The sequence below is a fragment of the Paroedura picta genome, chromosome 1 (genome assembly GCF_049243985.1).
Source record: "Paroedura picta isolate Pp20150507F chromosome 1, Ppicta_v3.0, whole genome shotgun sequence".
In the NCBI taxonomy this organism is placed as follows: Eukaryota; Metazoa; Chordata; class Lepidosauria; order Squamata; family Gekkonidae; genus Paroedura; species Paroedura picta.
In genome coordinates, this window is record NC_135369.1 from 15154104 (window position 1) to 15181094 (window position 26991).

Genomic DNA, 26991 nt, shown 5'->3' on the forward strand with positions numbered 1-26991 from the left:
CTCACCACCTCCTTAGGCAGCCTATTCCACTGCTGAACTACTCTGACTGTGAAACATTTTTCCCTGATATCTAGCCTATATCGTTGTACTTGTAGTTTAAACCCATTACTGCGTGTCCTCTCCTCTGCAGCCAACGGAAACAGCATCCTGCCCTCCTCCAAGTGACAACCTTTCAAATACTTAAAGAGGGCTATCATGTCCCCTCTCAACCTCCTTTTCTCCAGGCTGAACATTCCCAAGTCCCTCAACCTGTCTTCACAGGGCTTGGTCCCTTGGCCCCAGATCATCTTTGTCACTCTCCTCTGATGTCTAACTGTTACCGTCCTCCATGTTTTTTAAAGCCATTACTGCAGGTCCTCTTCTCTGCTGCCAACAGGAGCTGCTCCCTCCCCTCTTGTAGGTGACAAACTTTCAAATACTTAAAGCAGCTTTTTGCTGTTGAGAAACCCTTGAAACATCCCCCAGCCTTTGAGAAACCCCACAAGTGTGGCGATCGTGCAAAATAAGGTTGGGAAGTCCAGCTGCGTAAACACCCACCCAGGGGCTTTCCTCTTCCGATCCCCTTCAGGCCCATCGTTGGCCATCACCCGATAAATGTTCAATAAACTTCAAAAACATTTTAAAAATTAATTTACTCTCAATGATTCGGCCCTTCCAGGGCCGTCAAGGAACCCCGGGGTTTCGTGAAACCTGATTGAGAAAGCCTGACTTAAAGACAGGAAGCATGTCCCCCCTCAGCCTCCTCTTCTCCAGGCTGGACATTCCCAAGTCCCTCAGCCTCTCCTCACAGGCCCTGGTCCCCAGGCCCTGGATCACCCTGGTCGCTCTCCTCTGCCCCCTCTCCATTCCGACGTCACCTGCTAGCTCAAAATGCTTGGGACCACTAGTTTAGTCCAGGGGATATTCCTTCCATTTGCCCGTTCTCCCTCCGCTGCAAACTTCGGCTTAAAGTATCTATCAGCTGCTTTGTTTGTGACCGGGTCCCATAACAGAAAGGAGACCAGTTCTGTATAGAAATGTCAGTCTTTTATTAACGTTTTTTTTTTAATTGTGTCATTTTTTTTTTGGTCGTTGCTGCAGTTTTTGAAAGAATGTACACAAAGTTGAGAAAAGACACCAGGTTTGTAGCAGGGGAGAGAACTACACTACCCATACATAAACGTGTGTGTGTGTGTGTGTGTGTGTTTGGACTAAAATGCAGTTTAGGCTACTAGGACTACTCACAGACAACATTATACTCATGGACAACACAGAAGGGGTGTTTGTGTGTGTGTGTATGTGTGTAGGTGGCTATATACATTGCTATGGAGACCAACTTCCTTGTTAGACTCTGTTGTGTACTGACAGTATCAAAAAAACTCAGGCACAATTGATGAGGGAGGGTATTCTTAGGAGTCGTGGGAAGGGGGTGCATGTACAGTACAGTGGACACTGTGGTAACGCCCTAGCTGAAGTGGTGTCGGTATGCTGTGGCCCATTTATATGGCGCTTTGGTGGCCTAGCAGAACGCTTGCTCTCCGGAATGTTTTCACTTGGCGGCTTTTGGGCCTACTGTGTGTTATTATGGTGGTTAATCTGAAAACTGAAGAACTCACAAAAAGCAGGGACAGGGTAAAAGACCAACTCAGGACATTAACGATGTGACGTCATGTGATATTCAGTCACAGGGAGAAGAGAAGAGAAAAAAACGTTCACAAACACATCAGTAGTTTAAAATAATAATAATAATAACCCTCCTTTAGGCTGAAAATCACACTGTAAGGCAGGGGTAGTCAAACTGTGGCTCTTCAGATGTCCATGGACTACAATTCCCATGAGCCAACTGGAAAGCCACAGTTTGGCCACCCCTGCTGTACGGTATAATCACTCAAGGGAGGGCATATTCAAGGATGGTTTCATTCCCTTCAAGGGGGTTTTTGTGAAGAAGCTGAAGGACAAGTTGGGACATTAGTGCTGTGGAAGGAAGTGTGGAGAGATGCCCACATGGACTGGCAAACTCTTCCAAATAATGTTTGAAAACCTGCCTGAGAAAAGTTAGCTTATCAGAACTTTTTCGGCTTCCCTCGGAATTCTTCAGGTGTTTTGGGGAAGCTGCCAAAATTCTTCTAGAATTACACTCTGGGCAAAGCTTGGAGTCAACCAAGAGATGGGTGAAACCCCTCCACTGAGAAATTTCGTGGGTCTTTCTGCCGCTTTTCTGGCTTCCCTTGAAAGCTCTCAGATGTTTCCCTCCATCAGGAGGCTCCAAATTTGCCACGAGTGAAATTCCATGGCAAAGTGGGTAGTGAAAACGGGTGGATTTCACCGATGTGGTTTTAACGCAGTATATTTGTGGGGAACGGGTTCAAGAGAGGTTGTGCCTGAGGGTGAAAGTAAAGTGGATATGAAGTGCCAGCAAAACAGAGTGGGGAGAAAAATAACATTTCATCCATGTTCTTTCAGCTTAAAATACTGGCAAACATGTGTTGGTCAAGTGGGGAGTGAGAAACCCCCAAAGGGAATTAAACCATCCTCCTGAATCGTGGGGAAAAAAACCATATATGTATTTTTGATCCTTGGATTAAAAAGGGAAAGAAAAATTACACCTGTGCTCGGAAAACACCGAGCGGAAGAGCCATTCATGCAGGAAAAGTACCATGTCAGTCGAATTTGGGGGTATTTTTTATCAGTGCTTGAGGGCTAGGATGTTGGAAGGGATGCTAGGGGAACGGGACATGTAACTACCCAGTCCTTATGGCATCCTATCAGGCCCAGAGGCTGATGGGAGTTTGACTGCTGTGTCTCAAGGCATCACCCAAAATTGAAGACCTGACTCATAAACTAGATCAAAGTTCTGGGTGCATTCCCTTCACCTACAACTCTTTCCTTTTCGTTCCACATGTGGGCCTTGGTGATACCGGGGCCACACAGGATTCATCAGTAATTCACCTCAGAGGCTGCGGGCGGCAGTGACGTAAGGCCGCCATGTTGACGTTGGATGGAATGGTGTCGCAAGATGAGCCTGGCTGCCCCTTGACGTCAGGCAGACCAAGAGGCCGCTAAGATGGGGAGGCGACAAGTTGGTCCCTTGCCCGTGATGGTCCAGCCTCAGTTTGCCTCCTCCTTCTATGAATACACAAAGTCTGAGGGATTATTAATAGAGTTAAGCGTGTAGGCGCCCTGTGCTTTGCATTACGTATAATACAGCGGAGGTCTCTCTGCCGAGGTTAGGAAAGAGAGAGGGATGGAGACCAAGCTGGCTTGAGCGGGAATATACCAAAAATCCCTTCAGCTCCTGACTAGATAGGCCAGGTAGAGAAACAAAGCAATTGGGGGGGGGGGGGAAGAGGGAGAGGATCCAAGGTGAAGGGCTAGGATATTCCCGTCGTTCTAAATCACTTTTCTGAATCGCTTTTGATGATGTTCATGAGGGCGTTTTTGAGGCTGTTCTTGCTGGGGGATTTGACGGCGGGCTTGAGGCCTTCCGCCTCGAGCTGGTCCTTCTTCAGTTCCATCTCGATGGTCATGATGACCTTCTTCTCGCCTGCCTTTTTTGGGGTACCTTTCCTGCCTGCTAACCGCTATTTCCTATCTTTGCGGGAGTCGCCCAGGCCCTTGGATTTCTTCTCGCTGGCGGACTTGGTGAGGCGGCTGTGGTCCAGCATGGCATACAGGACTGGGGTCTGGCAGGGAGAATAAGGAAGGAACCAGAAGAAGAAGTTTATGGGTGAGCAACAGGAAGGAGAAGACCTCACAGAGAAGCGGATCTGCACTCAGGCTAGGGTGGCCAGCTCTAAAATGAAAAATACCTGGAGCTTCTGGGGGTGGTGGTGGAGAGGAGGGCAGGGTTTGGGGAGAGCAGGGACCTCAGCATTGTACCATAGCATAGAGCAGGGGTGGCCAAACTGTGGCACTACATATGTCCATGGACTACAAAACCCATGAGCCCCTGCCAGCATGTGCTCATGGGCATTGTAGTCCATTGAAATCTGGAGAACCACAGTTTGGCCACCCCTGCCATAAAGTTCACTAGGGATACCGGCTTCCAGGTAGGACCAAATGCCTACCTGGATCTGGCAGCCCAAGCCCCCATGCCCTGCTGGTGGCTTGGGACGACCTGGAAAACAGAGTCTACCTTCCAAAACGGCTGCTTTCTCCAGGGGAATTGATCTATGTAGACTGGAGAACCACTGTAAAAGCAGGAGATCTCCTGGCCCCACCTGGAGGTTGGCAAACCTCATAAAAGCATATTTGGCAAATCCATGATGCTGTCCAGCTTTCATCTTCTGGGTGAGAAGCTGGGTTGTCGGCTCTAGGTTGGGAGATACCTGGAAATTGGAGGGGGGGGTGGAGCCTGAAATAGTCAGGGTTTGAGGAGAGGAGAGATTTCGATGGGGTATGATGCCATAGAGTGCAGTTTCCAGAGTGGCCATTTCCTCCAGGTTAACTGCTCTCTGTCATCTGGAGATTAGTTGTAATGGCAGGAACTCTCCAGCTACCACCTGGAGGCTGGCAAAACCTACTGTGAAGCCGTCCTTGCTGGGCTGCGCTTGTAGGGCTGCCAACTCTTGGCTGGAAAATTCCTAGAGATTTAGGGTAGAGGCTGGGGAGGGGGAAGGGATTGACCAGGGATGTGATACCATACAGCTCCCCTACCCCACCCTGAAGCTGCCTTTTCCTCCTCAGGAACCGTTCTCTGTAATTTGGACTTCAGTTCTAATTCTGGGAGAACTCCGGGGCTCAACTGGAAGTTGGCAACCCAGTCTAGCAGTCGGATTATCTTCATTCTTCTACAAAACCCATTACAGGGGTAGCCAAAGTGCTGAATGGGGTGCTTATGGATGGCAACCTCCAGGTGGGGCCTGGGGATCCCCTGGAATTACAGATCATCCCCAGACTACAGAGATCAGTTCCCTTGGAGAAAATGGCTGTTTGTGAAGGGGACTCCATAGCGTTATCCTCCACTGAGGTCCTTCCATGCCTCAAATCCCACTCATTACAAACTCCGCCCCCCAACCTCCCCAGGTATTTCCCAGGCCAGAGCTGGCAACCCTGGAGGTACCGCTAGGACAATGGCTCCACTTTTCTCTTTATAATGGATTCTCGGTCTTATTAAGCAGGGGTATTCAACCTGTGGTCCTCCAGATGTTCATGGATTACAATTCCCATGAGCCCCTGCCAGCAAATGCTCATGGGAATTGTAGTCCATGAACATCTGGAGGATCACAGGTTGATTACCCCTGTTATTAAGAACCTTTTCTGACACTCCAACCACTAGACAGGACCATCAGTCTCTGCAACCATCTTATCCAGCCAGAAGCGTCCAAATTACCATAATGGAACCATAGAGTTGGGAAGGGCCATACAGGCCACCTAGTCCAATCTGCTGCTCAATGCAGGATTGGCCTCAAGCATCCCTGATATCTGTCCAGCAGCTGCTTGACGTCGCCCTGTTTTTTGTGGAGCCAGCCCTGTGTGATAACCACCTTGTCCCTGTCCTTATTTCCTAACTGTCAGGATCATGGGTGTCTTTCGTCCTGCTGTTTTCCCTCACCCCTATTTTCTGATGTGGTTCCTGGTTTGTCTCTCACTTACCTGGCGAACTCGCTTGGATGAATCCTTGCCCAGCCTCAGCCTGCCTTTCTCCATCGCACTGAAATGAAATGGAGACAAAAGCTGGTTGGAATTGCAATCAGCAAATAATTTGGTGGAGTCAGCCTTAAAGGGCTGTTGTTTAGTGGTTTCAGCAGCTGAGCTGTACCTGTGGGATTGTAGCCATAAGCCAAGGGAAAACCCCAGTGCATTGTCTAAGAGCTCCCTTTATTTCAGCCAGCCACCGCTGATTTCCTCTTTCTTCAGGAAGAGCAGATCAGTGTGTGCTTTTGCAGAAGCATCTGCCATTAGGCTAAGCTCTCTCTCCATGTGTGGCATGTAGTCTGCCTGCAGCCTAGCCACAAGAGGCTTGCAATGTGCTGCTTTTGGAACTACTCTTTAAGCTTTTGAACTATGCTTCAGTAAGGAGGTTGAAGCAGATGAATATGATTTATGTCTGCAAATAATCTTTCCCGTTTAAGCGTACTCTCTTTTAAACCTCAAAGCGCTCTGAGTCTGGATCTGTGCCTCACCCACAAAGGATAACTGCATACTTTCAAAATACTCTATTTCTCTGGAGGGACTCTGGACTGAGCCAAGTTCCAACACCAGATGCACTCTTGAACAAAAATAGCTTAAGGGATAGGTTTCTAAGTGAGTCCTGACATTTGGAGGCAAATGTCACACGTTCCTGTGCAAAGACCCCTGAGAACTGCAAAACAGAATAGGGGGGAGTTCGAGAGTTTCTAAATGAAGCACTGCTGATGCTTTTAGAAAGCAAGAAGGTGTAGGGATTACGCCGAGAGAGAATGATTGACCTGTGCAAGGGTGGCTAAACTGGCTCTCCAGATGTCCATGAACTGTAATTCCCATGAGCCCCTGCCAGCATGGTCATCTAAAGAACCATAGCTTGGCCTCCCCTGGCCTGACAGGGGCGGAATTGGTCTTTGAGCATGGGTTCCCAAGATCCTTCTCTGACACTCACTGCTACACCACACAGCACTGATTCTTTCGATCTTACGTTATTATAATTTCTTGCTTTCGGCCCTCCCACGAAGCCCTGAGCTTTACCTGAGTCTCCTTTGCAGTGTGGCCTGCCTTCTCAGCCAGCAATACCTGAGAAGGTAGGCAATCACCAAGACGATGAGAACCACAGCCAGCACACCTCCGATGACAGCTCCCAAAACCACACCATACCTGACGGGCACTGAAAGACAAGGAGAGTTCCGTTAAGAAGCGCACCCTGAAGATGGTCTCACCGAGATGTCCCTTTTCTCAGGCCTTTCCCTCGACTAACTTACAGATTCCCTCCATGCATTGCTGATAAACAAGCACAGCGTGGAACCTTTCCCCTTTGAAGTCTCCAGGCAATTTTCTCCGTCCTGCCTTCTGGCATCAGGCTGGATGCTTATCTGCAAAAACCGAACTTGCTGTTTTTGCTGGGCGGATTAGAATCGCTACAGCGGTGCCCGATAAGCACAGCTCCGTTGCCTTAATTGCACATCGTCAATCAGTCCTGTAACAGCCCCAGTGGAGCGTGGCCAAAACCATGATACAAAATTATTTCCCTTGCAGGGGATGGGCCGTAACTCAGATGCAGAGCATCTCCTTGGCATACAGAACATCCCAGGTTCAGTCCCCGGCATCTCCGGTTAAAAGAATCCAGTGGCCGAGGATGTCAAAGAAGAGCTGCTGCCAGTCAGAGCAGACAATGCTGAACTGCGTGGACTAAAGGCAGAAGCAGTGTCATGTGTGTTCACGTATTTTGCAGGTTGAAGGTCCCAGGTTCAATCCCCAGCATCTCCAGCTAGATGGATGACGTAAAACAGGGGGAGTCAACCTGTGGGCCTCCAGATGTCCACGGACTACAATTCCCAGCGAACGCTGGCAGGGGCTCATGTGAATTGTAGTCCATGGACATCTGGAGGGCCACAGGTTGACTACACCTGACGTAAAAGACTTGCGGTTGAGACCTCAGAGAGCAGCTGCCGTTCAGAGTAGACAATACTGGATTGTATAGAGACACAGTATAAGGAAGCTCCAGGTGTCCAGCACACATAACCTCTGCTCATAAGTCTCAAATTCTGCCTTCTCTATAAGGTTTTGACAGGTTTCTAATCACCTGATCAATCACCAAAGGCAAAGAGCAGTGACCTGAGGAAGCACTGGCAAGGAAATGACCTTTTTCGTACTGTAGAATGTTCCCTGGCTGGAGCTAAGAATTAGGCAGAGGCCTTGTGCCATGATGTATTCTAAGTTCAAAGATTAAAACCAAGGCTAGACCCAAGGGGCATGAGTCAGAGGGACTGATGCGGGGGACGGTTTGTATCAAAAGGGCATTCACCAAAACCATTTGACCAAGGTAGACGGTCTGGGATTGCCATGGCATCTTGGGGGGTCTCTCAGTGGAGGTATCTTTGGACAAGGAATTGGGAGTTAATAACTGTTTTAGGACCTTTTATGGAAGGATGTTTGTCAGCTTCTCTCCCCATTTCTTCTTACATCCCAAGTCTTTTTTTTTTTTTTTTTTGTCCTTCCCAAAGATCTAAATTTACTTCTAAATGGGACATTAGGGTCAAGGACTAAATGGAATGAACACCGGTAATAGTATGAATGCCAAGTTCCCGAGACACAAAACGTCTGACTTGGATTGCATAAATTTAGAGAAAATGGGCTTCACATGTGCACCAGTGAAAAGGAAGGGCTAGGTGCATTATTTCCCTTGCAGGGGATGGGCTGTAACTCAGACGCAGAGCATCTCCTTGGCATACAGAACATCCCAGGTTCAGTCCCCGGCATTTCCAGTTAAAAGAATCCAGTGGCCGAGGATGTCAAAGAAGAGCTGCTGCCAGTTAAAGCAGACAGTGCTGAGCTGAGCCAATCTGAAGCTGACTTTGCAGTGACTTTAGTGGTGAATCTCCTGCATTCTGCAGGGGGTTGGACTTGATGACCCTGGAGGTCCCTTCCAACTCTATGATTCTATGACTTACAGGGCTTAAACCCTACAGATTAGCTCAGCCTTCCTCAACCTTTTTACCGTTGAGAAACCCCTGAAACATTCAACTGGCTTAGAGAAATCCCAGAAGTGATGTCATCAGGCCACACCTCCCTGCCACACCCCCGGAAGTCACATGTCACAGGTGTGACATCACCCAGACATTCCCACTCCACCCCCAATGCCAGAAATGGCCCAGCAGCCTACTCCAGTTGCTACCATATGCAGTGAGCCTCAGCCAGCAAGGAATTTTATGAATGAAGCCACGCCCCCTTTCCACCCCCTCCAGGCTCATCATTGGTCATTTGGGGAGGGGGGGTAGGTTGACAACCATATATGGTCACATCACCTGGTTTTTTAAAAAAATTAAAAATATATTTAAAAATTAATTAGCTCCCACCCAATCGGCGAAACCCTTTTGGGGCTGCCGAAAAACCCCTGTTGATAAAGTCTGGGTTAGCTAAACCAGGTGACATCGCTAGATATTGTTTTGGACTTAGCATCTTGCAATTTTATCATTACCTGCTTTATGAATTTTCAGAAGAATAAGGTGCTGGGTATAGTCTGCTTTTTTGCCCTGTGATTTCCTGACCTTAAATATGGAATTATCCATCTCGGAAATATGATCATTCAAGTTGTCAATATTCTTCATAGAATCATAGAATCATAGAGTTGGAAGGGGCCATACAGGCCATCTAGTCCAACCCCCTGCTCAACGCAGGATCAGCCCTAAGCATCCTAAAGCATCCAAGAAAAGTGTGTATCCAACCTTTGCTTGAAGACTGCCAGTGAGGGGGAGCTCACCACCTCCTTAGGCAGCCTATTCCACTGCTGAACTACTCTGTGAAATTTTTTTTCCTGATATCTAGCCTATATCGTTGTACTTGTAGTTTAAACCCATTACTGCGTGTCCTCTCCTCTGCAGCCAATGGGAACAGCATCCTGCCCTCCTCCAAGTGACAACCTTTCAAATACTTAAAGAGGGCTATCATGTCCCCTCTCAACCTCCTTTTCTCCAGGCTGAACATTCCCAAGTCCCTCAACCTATCTTCATAGTTTACAATCCACAAGTACCCCAAGGTCTCGTTCACACACAGTGTTACCTAGAAGCGTATCCCCCATCCAGTAGGCATGCTTTTCATTTTTCTGACCCAGATGCAGAACTTTACACTTATCTTTATTAAATTGCATCTTGTTCTCATTTGCCCATTCTTATGAATGCTGCCACTTTCCCCAGGGATCCTGCCACAATCGTTTCAAGCCCGTTACCTTTCTGGCATGCCGAATCATAACATTTACCATTTTCAAAGACGTAGAGCGTGACCTGAGATGACTTCCCCACTATGTCGGGAGGGTTCTTGACGTCACAGGTGAAAGTTCCGTTGTCTGTGTAGTCCAGGTTGTGGATGACAATGGAACCGTCTTTCCAGCCGGGGTCCCCGATCCATGAGATGCGATCCTTGAATGTCCCAATGTCATCTATGTACGGCTGACCTTTGGCATAATGAAATATCTGTGGAGGGGTGAGACAGGAGGGAATGGATGTTAGCAACTCACTAGCAAAGAACACTGCAGATCGGATCAATCTAGAACAATGATTTTGGACAACCCTGTGTGGCCAAGTCCTCAATGAGAGGATAAGTAAAGGTTGGCAGAACAAAGTTGAAGACCAGTGGCACCTTTAAGACCAACAAAGTTTTATTTAAGGTATAAGCTTTCATGTGTAGACATGAAATGTAAGAATGAAGGGTTGTGAGATAAAAAGCCGATATCTCTGTTAAGCCCAGGGGGTTCCAATATCCTGAGTGTAAAATTTATAATTCGAGAACCTCCTATTCCAATCTGCTTCTGAAATTCCTTTGCAATGAAACATCTACACTCAGGTCCCCCACTGAGTGCCCTGCGAGGCTTAAATGTTCTGTAAGTTTCTCAGTCTTGTGATTCCTGATGTTGGATTTGTGTCCATTTATCCTTTGGCATAGGGTTTTGACCTGTTTGCCCTATGTGGAGAACAGAAAGGCATTATTAGCTTTTGATGCCATACACAAAGATAGAAGATGATCAAGGGAATGAGCCTGTGTGGTTGATGTTGTTAGGTCTAGAGATTGCGCTGTCGGGGTGCATGTGGCAATAGACACCTGGCTACCCACCTGAATCTGTCTTAATGATAGATGGGTTTCCCTTGCAAAACATCAAGCTTTCTATGACCAACATTCCTCTGCAATGCAGCAGAATTTTGGATGCCTTTCAGGTCTCAAACTGCGCAAGGTCCTTTAGGACTGCATCTCAGTGACCCCCTGAGCTCTCCCCATAACCCTTTGCAGCGTAAAGGTTTCCTTGGTGGGGAAAGTGTGTATTCAGTTACACAGTTTTCCTGCCTTTCTTCCCACATGAGACTGGGCAGGTTTTCTGGGCGGTGTCCTAACCAGGAGTAACCCAGATAACCCAGTTTAGCCCTGGCTCATCGGAACATGGAAGCTAAACATAATTAGTTGGAAGAGACCCCAAAAGGCCATCCAGTCCAGCCCCCCACCTTCTGGGGGACTTCAAGATCACCCCCCCCCAACAGGTGCTCATCGAATCTCCTCCTAAGAACTTCCAGCGAAAGAGACCCCACCACCCTCCGAGGCAGCCTATTCCGGCTACAAACAGCCCTCCCCCTCAGAAAATGCTTTCTGATATTTAAATGGAACCTCTTTTCCAGTCATTTGAACCCAGTGCGCCTAGTCAGGTCTGAAAGCTGCAGGAAACAAGCTGCTCCCCCTCTTCAGCACGTCAGCCTTTTATGTAGTTAAGTGCAACTGTCCTCTCACCCCTTGTCCTCCTCTTCTCCAAGCTACATGTACCCAGCTCTCTCAGCCTCTCCTTGTAAGGCCTGGATCCCAACCCCTCAGCCATCCCAGTTGCACTGCTCTGAAGACAGAATATTCCAAACTAGCAAGAAAGCCCATTGCAACCAGGAATGCAATGGGCGCTAGGACCCAGGGGATACTGGAAGGCGCAGATCTCTCCCAGCAGGAGCCATAGGAGATAATCAGGGCTCCTTCGCAGCAGGGAATCAAGGGTCATTTGCAGTTTGGGGCTTGTTTGCAATTTGTCTCTGTCTGTCTCTCTCCCTCATAGCAGGAGCTGTAGCAGGTAATCAGGGCTCATTTGGGTTTGGCAGGGCTCTCTGTGTGTCTCTCTCAGGCATCTGAGAGCAAAGTGGCTAGCATCCAGGGAAGGAGGGTGGGAGTTGAAGAGGGAGGGCCAATCAGGGTGCGGCCAGCTTTGTTGGCCACACCCTGATTGGCCCTATTCCATCTCAGACAGCCAGGACACTCTTTACCCCCAGGGCTGTTTCACAAATATTAAGAGGAACAATGGATAAGGTCTCGCCAATGCAGAATAGTGTGGGATTCTAACTTCCCTGGCTCTAGATGCCATGTTCCTAGCGATGCAGGGCTGGCTATGACCCATTCTTGTAGGGGAGACTGTCCAAAAGGACGGAGGTCGCTTTGCAGAGGAAGCCAACAGCAAAACATCTCTGTCCACCTCTTGCGTGGAGGTGGAGGGGGCTCTCCATGAGTTGGTTGTGACTCAATGGCATGTTCTTCACCCAAATGGGCATAGATGACCAGATCCATTTGTACTAGTTTCGATTCAGTACTCTGTCTGTCTGCCCTATCTAGGGCTTGAGTCAATGCTCAAAGGGCTTACTAAAGACAAAAGGGTGGGGAACCACTGAAAGATGGCATTTGAGATACAGACATAACCCCTGTGGTACCAGAGAACCACTGTGGTCCATTGTTTAGGATCGGAGAGGTCCGAGTTCAAATCCCCACTCTGCCCCAAAAGCTCACTGGGTGTCCGCCCAATCTGCAGCTCTCAGCCTAGACTACCTCGTAGGGTTGTTGTAGACAGGGCCAAACGGAGGAGGGGAGAACTGGGAATCTGCTGGGTCCCTGTTGTGGAGCAACATCGAAGAAACAAACTCGACAAGATAAGGACTCCAGGCCCGTGTTCCAGGCCTGCTTTTGGATGCAGCCAGGACAATAAGAAAAATCTTGTGGAAAACACTGATAAGCAGCTCTGGGCTCTTGAGGTGGGGGAGGACAGATAAGATAAACACTGAACACTGTCTTGACACTAGAGTTGCCAACCTCCAGATGGGGCCTTGAGATCTCCTGGAATTACAATATATTTCCAGACTACAGAGACTAGTTTCCCTTGGAGAAATGAGTGGCTTTGGGGGGTGGGCTCGAGAGCTTTGTACCCTGCAGAGGTTTCTCCCCTTCAAATCTCTGCAGGGATTTGCCCACACGGGGCTGTTAACCCTACGACAGCGGTGGCCGAATTGTGGCTCATCAGATGTCCATGGACTACAATTCCCATGAACCCCTACCCCTGTTTTAAGGGCTTATAGGGTCATCTCCTTGAATGGGAAACCTCTCTTTGTCTTAACCTGGGAGCTGCACTCTGATCGTTCCTTTAGAATCACAGAGTTGGGAGCAATCCTAGAGGCTATCTGGCCCACCCCCCTGATCAATGCAGGATCAGCCTCAGATAAGGATCTGTCCAGCTGCTGTTTGAAGATAGGAGAGGGGGAGAGCTCACAACGTCCTTTCTCTCCCTTTGTCTTCTCTTGCTCCTCATGGTCTTCCAGGGAGACTCACATCTCTTCAGGTTGGTTTTCTTTCTCTCATTTCGCCTGCAACTTGAATGTGAGCTGGATCCACTTAAATAAATGTTAAGTATACCTTTGCCCCAAAATATTCTTCTCTGGAGATTTGTTCCCGGTGCATAATATCATTTTTCTATGACCGGGCAAAATTCTGCTATGTTAACCAACTATCCCCATATGCCAGGGGTGACCAAACTGTGCCTCTCCAGACATGGCAGGGGCTCATGGGAATTGTAGTCCATGGATAGCTGGAGAGCCACGGTTTGGCCACCCTCCCGCCCAGCCCTATGCCACCCTATATGGGAGGGAAGGGGAGGAAAGCCTCTTACTGAAATGCTGTCTCTGCTGTACTCTGGCTGAAAGTGCCAAGTGACGGAAATGTCGTCGGAGATCCATTCCCTCGACCAAAAGGTGCAGGAGAGGGTCACTTTGGAGCCCACCCTGCCATGGACTTCCCGGTCTGTGTAAACGTGAATGGCTAAGGTCGGAGTTAGCACTGCAAAAAAGAGACAGGCAGACAGACAGACAGAGAGAGAGACAAAAAATGTTATTCATTTCAGCATTTCCGGGATGCAATATCCCAAAGCTTCAAGCCTGGGCCAACATCCACAGCTAAAAGCCTTGGACTGCATTCATCACATGGCGCAGAACGCTCCTATGGAATCTACTATCACAAGATTTATTTCATGTAGTATTTATTATTTATAATTCTTGTTTCTTGCTGAGATTCAAGGTGGATTATGGGATCCAGTGAAATCAGAGAGTTTAAGGCAACCAATGGGATTGGATTAGGATGGGGTGGGAGCAAACTGGGGCTCTCCAGATGTCCATGGACAACAATTACCCTGCTGGCAGGGACTCATGATAATCGTAGTCCATGGACATCTGGAGAGCCCCAGTTTGGCCACCCCTGGGCTTGGATGACAGAACTAGAGAACTGTCTAAGGCAGCAAAATTATACAGCAAGTGGGTTACAAGGTAGTGCAGACAAAGCAGGTAAAACTTACAGTTGCATTGGATTATAATTCAGGTTGCTAACACTGGGTTGGGTAATACCTGGAGATTTTGTGGAATGGCACCTGGGGATCATCTGTAATAGCGGGAGCTCTCCAGGTGACATCTAAAGGATGGCACCCCTAATTACAATGCTGTTCCTTGCCTTCCTGGGCGGTTCTGTCCAACTACAGAGAGCACCTGCTTGGTGTAGTGGTTAAGAGTGGCAGCCTCTAATCTGAAGAGCCGGGCTTAATTCCACGTGCAGCCAGCTGGGTGACTTTGGGCCACTCACAGTCGTGTTAGAGCTGTTCTCTTAGAGCTCTCCTGGCCCACTTAATGCTCTATCTCGATCTACCCCGCAAGGCTGTTATGTGGATGGCACCCCCCCCCAGCAAAGCTGCTTGCCCTGCCACGACCCCTGTGAAAGGGTTGCTCGACCCCTAAAGGGGTCCCGACCCCCATGTTGAGAACCACTGGTATAGAAGAAGAAGAAGAAGAAGAGTTGGTTCTTACATGCCGCTTTTCTCTCCCTGAAGTCTCAAAGCGGCTTACATTCACCTTCCCTTTCCTCTCCCCAAAACAGACACCCTGGGAGGTGGGTGAGGCTGAGAGAGCCCTGATATTACTGCTCGGTCAAAACAGTTTTATCAGTGCTGTAGTCACCCATCTGGCTATATGTGGAGAAGTGGGGAATTAAACCCGGCTCGTCAGATTAGAAGTCCACACTCCTAACCACTGCCCCAAGCTGGCTCTTACAGAGCTGTCTCTGTCTGCAGCCTTTGAGCCACTGTGGGAATCAGGATCCTAGCCTAGCGAGATCGGCAGTCTCTTCCAGCTGGGCTCTTCCGTCACACTAAGTAAAATTCACTCGGTTATAACCTGATTAGTCCGTTCGCTTAAACGTGTTTGCTTTATTACGGCTGGGGATTTGCCAAATCCGTTTCCAAATAACTATCCAAACGGGTGCTCAAGGCAGCTTTGGGAGAAGTTCTCCGCCAGGCGTAGACCCGGTGAGCGGTCTGCGGCATCCGAGGAGGAGGCGTTGCCGGACGTGAACCGCGTGGACCCAATCAGGGCCGGCATGACAGAAATATAGCCCATGGCTATTTGGAAGAGACAAACGGGCGATAAAGCAGCAATAAAAAGCAAGCAATCAGCACAGCCAGCGAAAACAAATTAAAATGGAAATTAACTTGTCGTCCCATCAATAAAAACGACCGCCCGCTTGTTCTAAAATAAAGCCAACTCTTCCTATTCACTCTTTCGCTGCATTTTTCAGTAAGGTGCCAAGGCCAGAACAACCTTGCCAAAATTAGCAAATGTTTTCTTATGAGCACCAAAAAGCCCTGCTGGAGACCCATGGCAGAGGAGCAGTTCGGGTGAGAAGCAGGGATCTGGCAGGCCACCACTGGAATCCCAGCTCTGCCAGGTGGCTTACTGGGTGACCTTGGGCCAGTCACTCAAAGCCTGGCCTGCTTCCCAGGGATGTTGTTGTAGGAATAAGGTGGAAGAGGACCCAATATGTTATAAACCAGAGGTAGTCAACCTGTGGTCCTCCAGATGTTCATGGACTACAATTCCCATGAGCCCCTGCCAGCAAATGCTAGCAGGGGTCATGGGAACTGTAGTCCATGAACATCTGGAGGACCACAGGTTGACTACCCCTGTTATAAACCACTTGAGGGGGGGAGGGAAGGAAGGAAGGAAGCAAGGAAGCAAGGAAGCAAGGAAGGAAGGAAGGAAGGAAGGAAAAAGATGCAATGTCCAGAATAGTGGAAAGAAGGAAGGAGTCCACCAGCAAGATGTCTCTGAACTAGGGATGCCAGCCTCCATGTGGGAACTGGAGACCCCCTGGAGTTTATAAAGAGATCCTGGATTTATAAAGAGATCAATCCCCCTGAAGAAAATTGCTGCTTTGGAGGATGGACTCCATAGCATCAGACTCCACTGAGGTCCCCCCCACCCCCAAATCCCACCCACTCCTGGCTCCACCCCTCAAAGTCTCTAGGCATTTCCCAACCCAGAGCTGGCAACCCTACTCTGAACTTAGGGCATGTTGCATGGCTCCAACATCTGTCCTTCAGAGGTAGACTGTCTTTGTCCCTGGATCTCTTCTACTCTGCACACATTGGATAATGCACTTTCAATGCACTTTAGAAGAAGATTATCCTGTTCCGCACAGGAGAATACAGCTGCAAAAGCATTTTGAAAGTGCATTATCCAATGTGTGCAGAATGGGCCCTGGAGCAATGGGATATCTGGACCCAAGTGGGTCCTGAGGATCTCCCATAATTACAGCTAGTCAGGCTCTGTGGCCCTATGACCCATGGAGCTCCACCCCCTCCCCTCCCCAAACCTCCCCTTCTCAAAGCTGCACCGCCAAGTCTCCAGGAATGTCCCAACCTGGAGTTGGCAAGCTGTGTCAAACCCAGGCATCCACCAAGGCTATCCAGCCCAATCTCCAAAGGGAGGTCATGCAAACTGACATGGTGCCACCTCTTTGGGAGCCCACGGCACGAAGGGGAGGCGTACAAATCCCCATTGTCCCAACGGAGGAGCACATGAGGTCTCGGCTCTTGAGAATGGTTCTCTGTGGCAGCTCTGAGAGACTTTGTTGTGCTCCCCCCGCCCCCTCACCCATCCATGCGCAGAGTGGGAGGCCAGTTTGGCAGAAGCCGGCCGCTCTCCACCAACACCCCTCCGGCGTCTGCAGAACATTGCTGAGTTTCCCAGAACCTCTGGCGTCAAAGGGGAGCATTGTGTCTTGGGCAACATGCGCCTATTGTTCCGCCTTCGACCGCAAATTCCGCCACATGGGCAGTTTCCCTGAGCTGGGAGCTTTCGCCCCTGCTATTTGCATTGCATAGGATTCCCCCCACCCCACCCCAGCCAGTCAGTTCAGCTGACACAGCTCAAGATCAGGTGAGTCCTTGAAAAACTACCTGTTTTGGCACAGCTAGGTGGGCCCCCGGTGTAAGAGGCGGTGTTTGGCCAGCTGCGTTTGATTCCCCGCTTTTCCCCAGGCAGCCAGCTGGGTGACCTTGGGCCAGTCACAGTTGTCATAGAACTGTTCTCATGGAGCAGTTCTGTCAGAGCTCTCTCAGCCCAACCCATTTCACAGGGTGGCTGTTGTGAGGAGAGAAAGGGAAGGCGATTGGAAGCCGCTTTGAGACTACTTCAGGCAGTGAAAAGCTGGGTATAAAAACCAACTCTTCTTCTTCTTCACGGGCAAAGGCTGCTCAGAGGGGGAAAATTTGTGCGGGTTGAACCTTAAGGAAGGTAGATTCAGGCAGGTTGTGGATAAGTAGAGCTGTGGTTTTGTTTTGTTTTTTGTACCCCACTTTTTACTACCAAAGGAATCTCAAAACTGCCTTCCCTTCCTCTCCCTACAACAGACTCCCTGTGAGGGAGGCGAGGCTGAGAGAGCTCTGACAGAATGCATGCATGCCTGCTTCTTCAGATACCAACAAACTTTTATTCTGAGTATCAACTACTTATTCCCAGAATAAAACTTAGTCTTAAAGTTGTCACTGGACTCTCATGCGAGTCCAGATTGTTGTAGCAATTAGCTCGTCAGGGATTTTAATGGTGGGATGAATTTCAGCTCATCTCCAGACTACAGAGACCAGTTCGCCTGGAGAGAATGGCTGCTTGGAGGGTGGAATTCATGGCCTTCCATTGAGCTGAAGTCCCTGTCGTCCCCAGGCCCCCAAATCTCCAGGAGTTTCCTTGAGAACATACCCAGTCGGATAATGCCAAATGGATCCACTAGTAGGCAGGCTTTCCTCAGGTGGAAAAGGAGTTCCTGATCTAAGACAGAAGCATCAGGAGAACGCTTGTTCTAACAGAAACCCCCCCCCCTCTTCCCCAAACCTGCCAAGTGAGGCAGCCCATGGGTTGCCAGCTCCAGAACTGGAAATTCCTGGAGATTTGGGAGTCCAGCCTGCTGAAGCCAGGGTTTGAGGAGGGGGTTGTTAGCAAGGTATATTGCCATCGAGCCCCCCACCCCACCCGCAAGGCAGTTATTTTCTCCAGGGGGACTGATCTCTGCAACCTGAAGACCAGCTATAATTCCAGGAGATCTCCAGGCCCCACCTGGAGGTTAGCAACCCTAGCCAGCCCCCTCAGAGTGGCTCACCATAGGCAAAGAAATCACCGTGGAAATGGCTATTTCCCTTTTTCTAGGTTTTCCGTTACATAATGCCCTTTTAGGGCATTTTAGAAGTAGACATTCCTGTTCCACACAGGATAAACCAGAGGCAGGGGTTGATATCTGATTCTGCAGCCACAAAATGAGGGGAATGTTATTTATTTATTTTCATTATCTATTTATGGGTTTCTTTACTGCCCTGCATAGGAAGCCGGCTCGGTCTAGTTTCCAACGTATTCCACCAACAATGCAGAAGTTCATAAAAAATACAGTTCACTTCAACGTTAAAATCAGAGCGTAAAACCTGTTAAAAACCATCACACAATCCAAACAGCTGTCATCCAATAATGCCCCTAAGCTGCTGCTAAGAGTCATGCCAGTGTGGTCTCGGGGGCGTCTTATACGGAGGGGGAGTTCAACAGGCATTGGTGTTCATTGACTCCAACCAAATGCCTGGTGGAAGAGCTCCATCTTCTAGGCTGGCAGGGGCTGGCAGGGGCTCATGGGAATTGTAGTCCATGGACATCTGGAGGACCGCAGTTTTACTACCCCTGTTCTAGGCCTTGCGAAACTGAACCAACTCCAACTCCTCAACTCAACTCAAGAAGAAGAAGAAGAAGAAGAAGAAGAAGAAGAGTTGGTTCTTATATGCCGCTTTTCCCTACCCAAAGGAGGCTCAAAGCGGCTTACAGTCGCCTTCCCATTCCTCTCCCCACAACAATCACCCTGTGGGGTGGGTGAGGCTGAGAGAGCCCTGATATCACTGCTCGGTCAGAAAAGCTTTATCAGTGCTGTGACTAGCCCAAGGTCACCCAGCTGGTCCGCACTCCTAACCACTACACCAAACTGGCAAACCCAACCCAACCCAACCCAACCCAACCCAACCCTTCCTTCCTTCCTTCCTTCCTTCCTTCCTTCCTTCCTTCCTTCCTTCCTTCCTTCCTTCCTTCCTTCCTTCCTTCCTTCCTTCCTTCCTTCCTTCCTTCCTTCCTTCCTCCCACACATGTAGAAGTGTAAAACTGGATATAGCATTTGGCATCTTGAGAACTGATCCTTGGATCAAAAGTAGAACAAATATCCACCCTTCATGAAGGCAGACATTGACTTAAGCGTCAAGTCTCCATCCCTCATGGATGCAGAGATCAGGTGGAATGTGTGCAGGTAGGGATGCCAGTCCCCAGGTGGGACCTGAGGATGCCCTAGTTCAACAGCTCATCTCCAGGCAACAGTTATCAGTTCTCTTGAAGAAAATGGCTGCTTTGGGGGAAGGGAATTCCATAGTATTGAACTCCACTGAGGTCTCCCCCTGCCCCAAATCCCGCCCACTCCCGACTCCATCTCCAGGTGGAGGGTAGTTCCCAACCCAGAGCTGGCCACACTGTGCAGGTGTGAACTGGTGGGTCAAAACGGCCAACTGGAACAAGCCACACTGAATGGCCTAGAAATCGCTAATAATCCCAGGAGATTTCCAGCCACCACCTGGATGTTGGCAACCCTATGGCAAAGTCATCACGCAGAAAATTCTGCTGTGTGCATGACATAATTCCAGGGGTGGCCAAACTGTGGGTCTCCAGATGTCCAGCCAGCAGCAGGGGCTCATGGGAAGTGTAGTCCATGGACATCTAGAGAGCCACAGTTGGCCACCCCTGCCCTAGCATCTAGTATTCAGAGATATACTGCCAGATATATATATATATATAATATATATAATAGGCTATGGCTCAAAAAGTTTAATAAGGCGGCAGCTATAATTTTTTTTGGTGCAAACCTGTCTACGTTGTCAGGTCGTTCTGCCACAGGCTTGCTTTTAAAACGCTCGATAAATGACATCGTAAAATCAAGCCGTAAAAATGCCTAGTTCTACATCTGGGATATGTATTTCAGGACATGATGTACAATTGCAGAAACGTGCCTTGATTGTCACATTTTTTGATGCTCGTAGCATCTTGGACCTTATTAGCTTGCTCTCCTTCCAAGTAGGGCGGCGCCCGTGACACGGATCCTGCCTTTTCCATCCCATCTCGCAACAACCCTGTGAAGGAGCTGCCACTGAGAGAGAAGAAGAGAGCGTAACTGGACTCAAGTTACGCAGTGAAATTCAGGATGGAGGATCCTTGATTTCCTGCATTGTGCAGGGGGTTGGACTAGATGACCCTGCAGGTACCTTCCAACTCTATGATTCTATGATTTCAGCCTGGGAGTAGCTGTGGCTCGGTGGCGGAGTATCTGCTTGGCATGCAGAAGATCCCAGGTTCAATCCCCGGTATCTCCTGCTAAAAAGGATACAGTGGGGGATTGTGAGAGACTTTTGGCAAGAGAGCTACTGATTATGATGGGCCAGTGATTCAGTATAAGGTAGCTTCAGGTACCTCCTGGATCCTAGCCAGCCGCTCTAACCACTGTGTGATGCTATGCTAATTGGTTTGCAAAGTAATATAAAGAGAAGAAGAGTTGGCTTTTATACCCCACTTTTCACTGGCCAAAGGAGTCTCAAAGCGGCTTACAGTTGCCTTCCCTTCCCTGCCCCACAACAGACACCCTATGAGGTAGGTGGTGCTGAGAGAGCTCTGACTGGACTGCTCTGTGAGAACAGAACTATCAGGGCTGTGACAAGCCCAAGGTCACCCAGCCAGCTACACATGGAGGAGCAGGGAATCAAACCTGGCCCACCAGATTAGAAGCCGCCGCCCCTAACCACTACACCAAGATGGTTCTTTGGAACTCGCTTTTCACTACCCAAAGAAGTCCCAAAGCAGCTTCCAAACCCCTCTCCTTTCCTCTCCCCACAAAAGTTACTCTCTGAGGTAGGTGGGGCTGAGGGAGCTCTGAGAACTGGGACTATCTCAAGGTCACCCAGCTGGCTGCTTGGGGTGCAGGAATGGGGAATCAACCTCGGATTGCCAGATTACAGTCCGCTGCTCCTAACTACCACACCAAGTTGGCTCTGGAAAGGAAACTGGCACATCCTGGATGTGACCTGGAAAAGCACAAGGACAACCGTCGTGTGATAGCTATGAGGTCAGACGTTAAGCAGAGTTCTTTCCAGTGATTAAAGTCCTTGACCTTGCTGTGTCCCTCCATTTTTGGTGGTCAAAAGTCCCATCAAGTTGCAACCAAAAGGTGATGATGATGAAGAAGAAGAAGCGTTGGTTCTTATATGCCGCTTTTCTCTATCAGAAGGAGTCTCAAAGCGGCTTCCAATCTCTTTCCCTTTCCTCTCCCCACAACAGACACCCTGGGAGGGAGGGGAGGCTGAGAGAACCCTGATATTACTGAAGAAGAATTGGTTCTTATATGCTTCTTTTCTCTACCCGAAGGAGTCTCAAAGCAGCTGACAGCCCTCCTCTTCCTTTCCCCACAATAGACACCCTGTGAGGTACATGGGGCTGAGGGAGCTGCCAGAGAGCTGCTGTGCGAGAACTGTGACTGGCTCAAAGTCACCCAACTGACTGCAGATGGAGGAGTGGCGAATCAAACTTGGTTCTCTAGATTAGAGTCTGCCGCATCTGGAGATCCACCATTCGGCCACCCCTGTCCTAAATGGCTTAAAGAATTTTCAGAGCTTCCAAAATTCTCCTTTCTCCCTTGGCAAAAAAGGATGAATGGTTAAGGGACTCCCAGGAAACTGATCAAGACACTGTTGCGAAGTCATTACCCACTACCACCCCGGTCCAAATGAGTGATGTGACACTTGTGTTCTAACAAAGAAGTTTCCACTTTTGTTTGTTGTTGGCTGCAAAGATTGGTTAGGACGGAATAAACAGTACCCACGGGGCTCTGGTCGTGCATAAATTGTCAACCTGATCAGTTTGCTGGGTAAGGAAAATACTCTTGACAGTCAGAGCAGTTTCTCAGTGGAACAGGCTTCCTCGGGAGGTGGTGGGTTCTCCATCTTTGGAGATTTTTAAACAGAGGCTGGGTAGCCATCTGACAGAGAGGCTGATTCTGTGAAGGCTCAAGGGGGTGGCAGGTTACAGGGGATGAGCGAGAGGGTTGTGAGTGTCCTGCATAGTGCAGGGGGTTGGACTAGATGACCCAGGAGGTCCCTTCCAACTCTATTATTCTATGATACTTTCCTAGCAACCTGGTTTGCCTTTCCCTGTCTTATAATAATTGTCAAGAGAAAGAAAAGTAAAAATGCCCACATGAGATCCGTGAGCAACACAAAGATATTTTTTCTTTGTTCTGATGCATTTCACAGCTGAGGCAGAAGCAAAGTTTTGCCTTTGAAATGGTAAAAGGCTTTTTACTGTCATTACTGAGATGATTTTCCTCTCTGTCCCCCTTCTCTTCTCTTTTATGTTCGCATTCACTTCCTTGTGTGCCTGCATGCGTGCGTGTGTATTTATTAATACTTCATGTTCCAGCTATGCTTTTGTCATCCTCTAGATTGGAACTGTTCCATAAATATAATGTGTTTGAAATAACAGAGAGCTTCTCAGGAGATTCTTTGGGAGGGGAAAATCATCCGCACCTTAGTAGATTTCAAAGCCCTGACCCTGGTTCTCACCTCATATCTATTTGCATGCCAAGCAACCAATTACTAAAGAAAGAGGCAGCACTCAAAAAGCCTGGAAGGAAAGGATCAAGAATCCCTGCAGCCACTGACTGGATTGCACAGATCTGTTCTGCTAAACCAGTTTGGTGTTCTGGTTAAGAGTGCAGACTTCTAATACGGGATGCCGGGTTCAATTCTGCATTCCCCCACATGCAGCCAGCTGGGTGACCTTGGGCTCAACACAGCACTGATAAAGCTGTTCTGACTGAGGAGGAATATCAGGGCTCTCTCAGCCTCACCCACCTCACAGGGTGTCTGTTGTGGGGAGAGGAAAGGGAATGGCCTGTGACTGTAAGCGGCATATAAGAACCAACTCTTCTTCTTCTAATTGGGAACCACCCTTGGATCCCTCCCCTGATGCAAGGAGATCTTTCACTGATGGAAGATCCTCCAGTGCCCATGGAAATCTTCCACTACTGGGGTAAGGTGGAACAGATTTTGGGATCCCGGTGGTGGGTTCTCCTTCTTTGGAAGTTTTAAAGCTAAGGCTCTGACAGAAAGGCTGATTTTATTAGCTTAGCTAATTCTATGATTCTGAGTGTGCACACAAAAGCTTTTTCCTCTCACTTGATGGGTTGCTCCTAGAACCATCTGTCACATCATGGCATTCTGAATTCAGACGGCTTTTTAAAAGAGTTAGTGGGAAATGGGTCTCTTGGGAGCGGCGGTATACAAGTCTAAATATGAATCCTTATTCATTCCATGGTTCCTCTATATATTTGTGAAACAGCCTGGGGGGTGGAATGTGACCGGCTGTCCAAGTTGGAATAGGGCCAATCAGGGTTGACTGCACCCTGATTGGCCCTGCCCCTGCAGCTCCCGCCCTTCGTCCCTGGACTCTACCCTCTTTGCTCTCAGATGCGCCTCAGTGCCTGGAGCCAGCCGTAGGTAAGGGGAGAAGGCCCTGGGCAAAGGGTCGTGGTGGAGGGCCTGCTAACGAGGGCCTCCTGGTCTGCTTACTGCCTGCTCAGGAGCTCTGTTCCAGGGCCTGCTAATGAGCTGGCTAGTCCCACTGCCCCACTTGATCTGGCTGCGAGCTGCGGCCCAAAACCACCTTAAGCTACCTGGCTGGGGGCCAGGGGAGGGGGCCCTTTCAAGGCCTGTTCTTAGGAACGGCTTTGAAGGTAGTAAAATAAATAAATAAAAGAAGCATGCAAGGTTAATGGATCTCCGATCCACAGAACTTTCAAATACCAGAAAGAGAAAACAAAACACTGCACAAATAATCTTAATAAAAATGGATTCATGAAATATATGGGAACTGGAGCCGTTACTGCCTGCTGCCTACAATAAATAGTGGTGAAACCTCCATGGCCAGAGGCAGTATACCACCCAATCAATAATGCATTTGACTCCTTAAAACGATCAGTCAATCAAACAAACAAAATAACCACAAACACGCTGATTTGACACGAAAAAAGTAGATGACTATGAACCATGAGAGCTAAATGGAACTTCCACATTCAGGGGCAGTATATCTCCAGGGCAATTGTCTTCATGACCAGCCTGTGGGCTTTCCAGAAACATCCAAATACTAGCCAGACCAACCCTAGTTAGCAGCCAAACTCTGACAAGCTCAGGCTAGCCTGGAGAAGGAGAAGGAGAAGGAGAAGGAGGAGAAGAAGAGTTGGGTTTTATATCCCACTTTTCACTGCCCGAAGGAGTCTCAAAGTGGCTTACAATCTCCTTCCCTTTCCTCTCCCCACAACAAACACTCTGAGAGGTGGGGCCGAGGGAGCCCTGATATTAATGCTCAGTCAGAACAGCACTATCAGGGCTGCGACTGGCCCAAGCTCACCCAGCTGACTGCATGTGGAGGAACAGGGAATCAAACCCAGCTCGCCAGATTAGAAGCCTCCGCTCTCAACCACCACACTGTGCCGGCTATTGGCTAAGGTGCTGGACAGATACACAAGGTTTTTCGGGGCCTGCCGGTACTCCTTCGCCTCCTCACTCCCCCGGCCACGAGAAGCACTTACCCATCGCTGAGACCAGCACTGTGAGCAAAAGGAGGCTCTCCCGCCCCAAGCTGCCTTGGGACCCCATGGCTGAGGGTTACTGTACAGCTCCCAGCCACATGGAGGGGCGGAACTGGGTGCGGAGACGGCAGGGCTCCTCTCTCAAGGATGCCCCAGAGGGGGTGGCCCCCTTGGTTTAAGAACACGGCCGGCCCGGGCGGGATGCCGGCGCGGCAGAATCTCCGAGCCAATGGGAACGTGGCATTCAGTTTCGTGGGGGGCCCCTCTGGAGCCCAGAAGGAGGAGGGAAGGGAAAAAGCGGAGAGGAACAAAAATGAAAAGGGGGTATTTACGATCACGCCTCGCAGAAAAGGTGGTAAACACGCTCCGGCAGCATTGCCGGGTGAACGGCTGCCATTGTTCAGGCACATTCCCCGCTGGAGGCGTGGGTGGCGTTGCGGCCTTTGGAAAGAATGCACACTGGCCTGGAGGAGACTGAGCATCGCGGAGGGAAGGCGGCTTCGTCTCAGTCTCCCCCAGGACTGAGGATAGGCAGAGAGGCCGACAAAGCCGAGCGGTCAGACGCCATTGGTCGGGCGAGGGGCTTCGTTCTGCAGCTTGCAGGAGATTCTGGAGGCTTGACCTCTAGGAGACTGGCTCGAAGGGCCTCCCGTGCCAGGGTATGCTTTCCGCCTGGGAGACCATCTGCCGAAAGAGATGGGCCAGCAGAAGAAAGTTCAATCAGCTCTGAGGCGGGAGGGATTGGAATCATAGAGTTGGAAGGGATCTCTAGGGTCATCTAGTCCAACCCCCTGCACAACGCAGGAAATTCACAACTACCTGCCCACCCACAGTGACCCCAATTGCATGTCCAGAGGATGCCCCCCAAACCCGAATTCATGGCCAGTCTGGCCTGCAAGAAATCTCAAAGGGGCGATTGGCATTTCCCTGGGCATGCAAGAAGGGGCCACAAGAGCCAAGCACCGACACAATCGCTTCTGCCCACCCACTCACAATTAGCCTGGGTTCATTGAATCAGATGGCTATCTAGCTTCTGCTTAAAAAGTTCCAAAGGAGAACCCACCATCTCCCAAGGAAGCCTCTTCCACTGAGGAACCAATAATTGTCAGGAACTTCTTCCGGATGTTTAACCAAAAATTATTTGGAATTAATTTCAACCCATTGGTTCTGGTCTGACCCTCTGGGTCCTCTATGTGAAAGCCCTTCAAGTACTTGAAGATGACTGTCAATTCACCTCTTAATTGTCTCCTCTCCAGGCTAAACAGACCAAGCTCCCTCAACCTTTCCTCAGACATCTTGGTCCCCAAACCGCTCACCATTTTCGTTGCCTTCGTCTAGACTCACTCCTTCAACAGCCAAGAGCCCTTTGGCATCCTGTTAAACAGAGCTTCTGCTTGAAATATTGAACAACCACCATAGTTATGCTTCACTTGACATTTTGGGGTTGGCTTGGACTACAGGGGCAGCCATTTTGTGGCTGGCTCCACCTCCTGGGACAGTCATGTTGTGGTTATCTCCGCCTCCTGGGACAGCCATTTTGTGGTTGCACCCATCAGTCCAAAAGTGTCTGCAAGCTTGAACAGGATGCCTGCCTGTGGCAAAAGTATATTTTGACACAAAACCCAAGTCCCTGTAGCTTGATAATACTGGGGGTGGGGGGTGGTAATGCACTATCCTCCCCAAGTCAAAGCAGGGTCAGGGAAAAGAACCAGCAAACAGGGTCTAGGGAAGGGTTGCCAAACTCCAGGAGTGTTTTGGAGACCTCACGCTTTTACAATTGATCTCTAGATTACAAAGATCCTAGGGAGAAAATTCCCTGAAAGGATCTCAGAAGAAGGCAGGGCGCGGTTCCACTTAGCAGCAGAGGAAAGGACCTGCAGTAGTGGGTTTAAACTATGGGCCATTCCGCACTCGTCCAAAATAGCACAATGGTTACAAATTGAAATCGCTACTGTTTTGCTGTTATGCACAACGTCGTCGACAATCTGCAACACTCCTGAAACCGATCCGCAAAAAGCGCTTCGTTGTAGCGCTTTCAGGGAAATCCCAAAAAGTGGATTCATCCTCTGGAAAGCGCTA

At 49.3% G+C, this 26991-nt stretch overlaps 1 protein-coding gene across 1 annotated transcript; it reads right to left on the reverse strand.

Moving 5' to 3' along the window:
- Positions 1–1023: 1023 nt before the first annotated feature.
- MPZ (myelin protein zero) lies at positions 1024–25068 on the reverse strand. Its single transcript, XM_077323301.1, has 6 exons — positions 24913–25068; positions 13559–13725; positions 9866–10079; positions 6643–6778; positions 5575–5632; positions 1024–3662 (listed from the first exon to the last, which is right to left on the reverse strand). Exons 1-6 carry the CDS (start codon positions 24977–24979, stop codon positions 3561–3563), a joined length of 744 nt encoding a protein of 247 aa, XP_077179416.1. The 5' UTR covers positions 24980–25068; the 3' UTR covers positions 1024–3560.
- Between the last annotated feature and the right edge of the window lie 1923 nt (positions 25069–26991).

Coding starts and splice junctions, on each gene's coding strand:
- MPZ (XM_077323301.1), bottom strand. CDS start 24,979: ATGGGGTCCCAAGGCAGCTTGGGGCGGGAGAGCCTCCTTTTGCTCACA. Junction 10,080..13,558: donor ACAGCAGAGACAGCATTTCA/GTAAGAGGCTTT, acceptor ACCCCTCCACAG/ATATTTCATTATGCCAAAGG. Junction 3,663..5,574: donor CATCCAAGCGAGTTCGCCAG/GTAAGTGAGAGA, acceptor TCTCCCTGCCAG/ACCCCAGTCCTGTATGCCAT.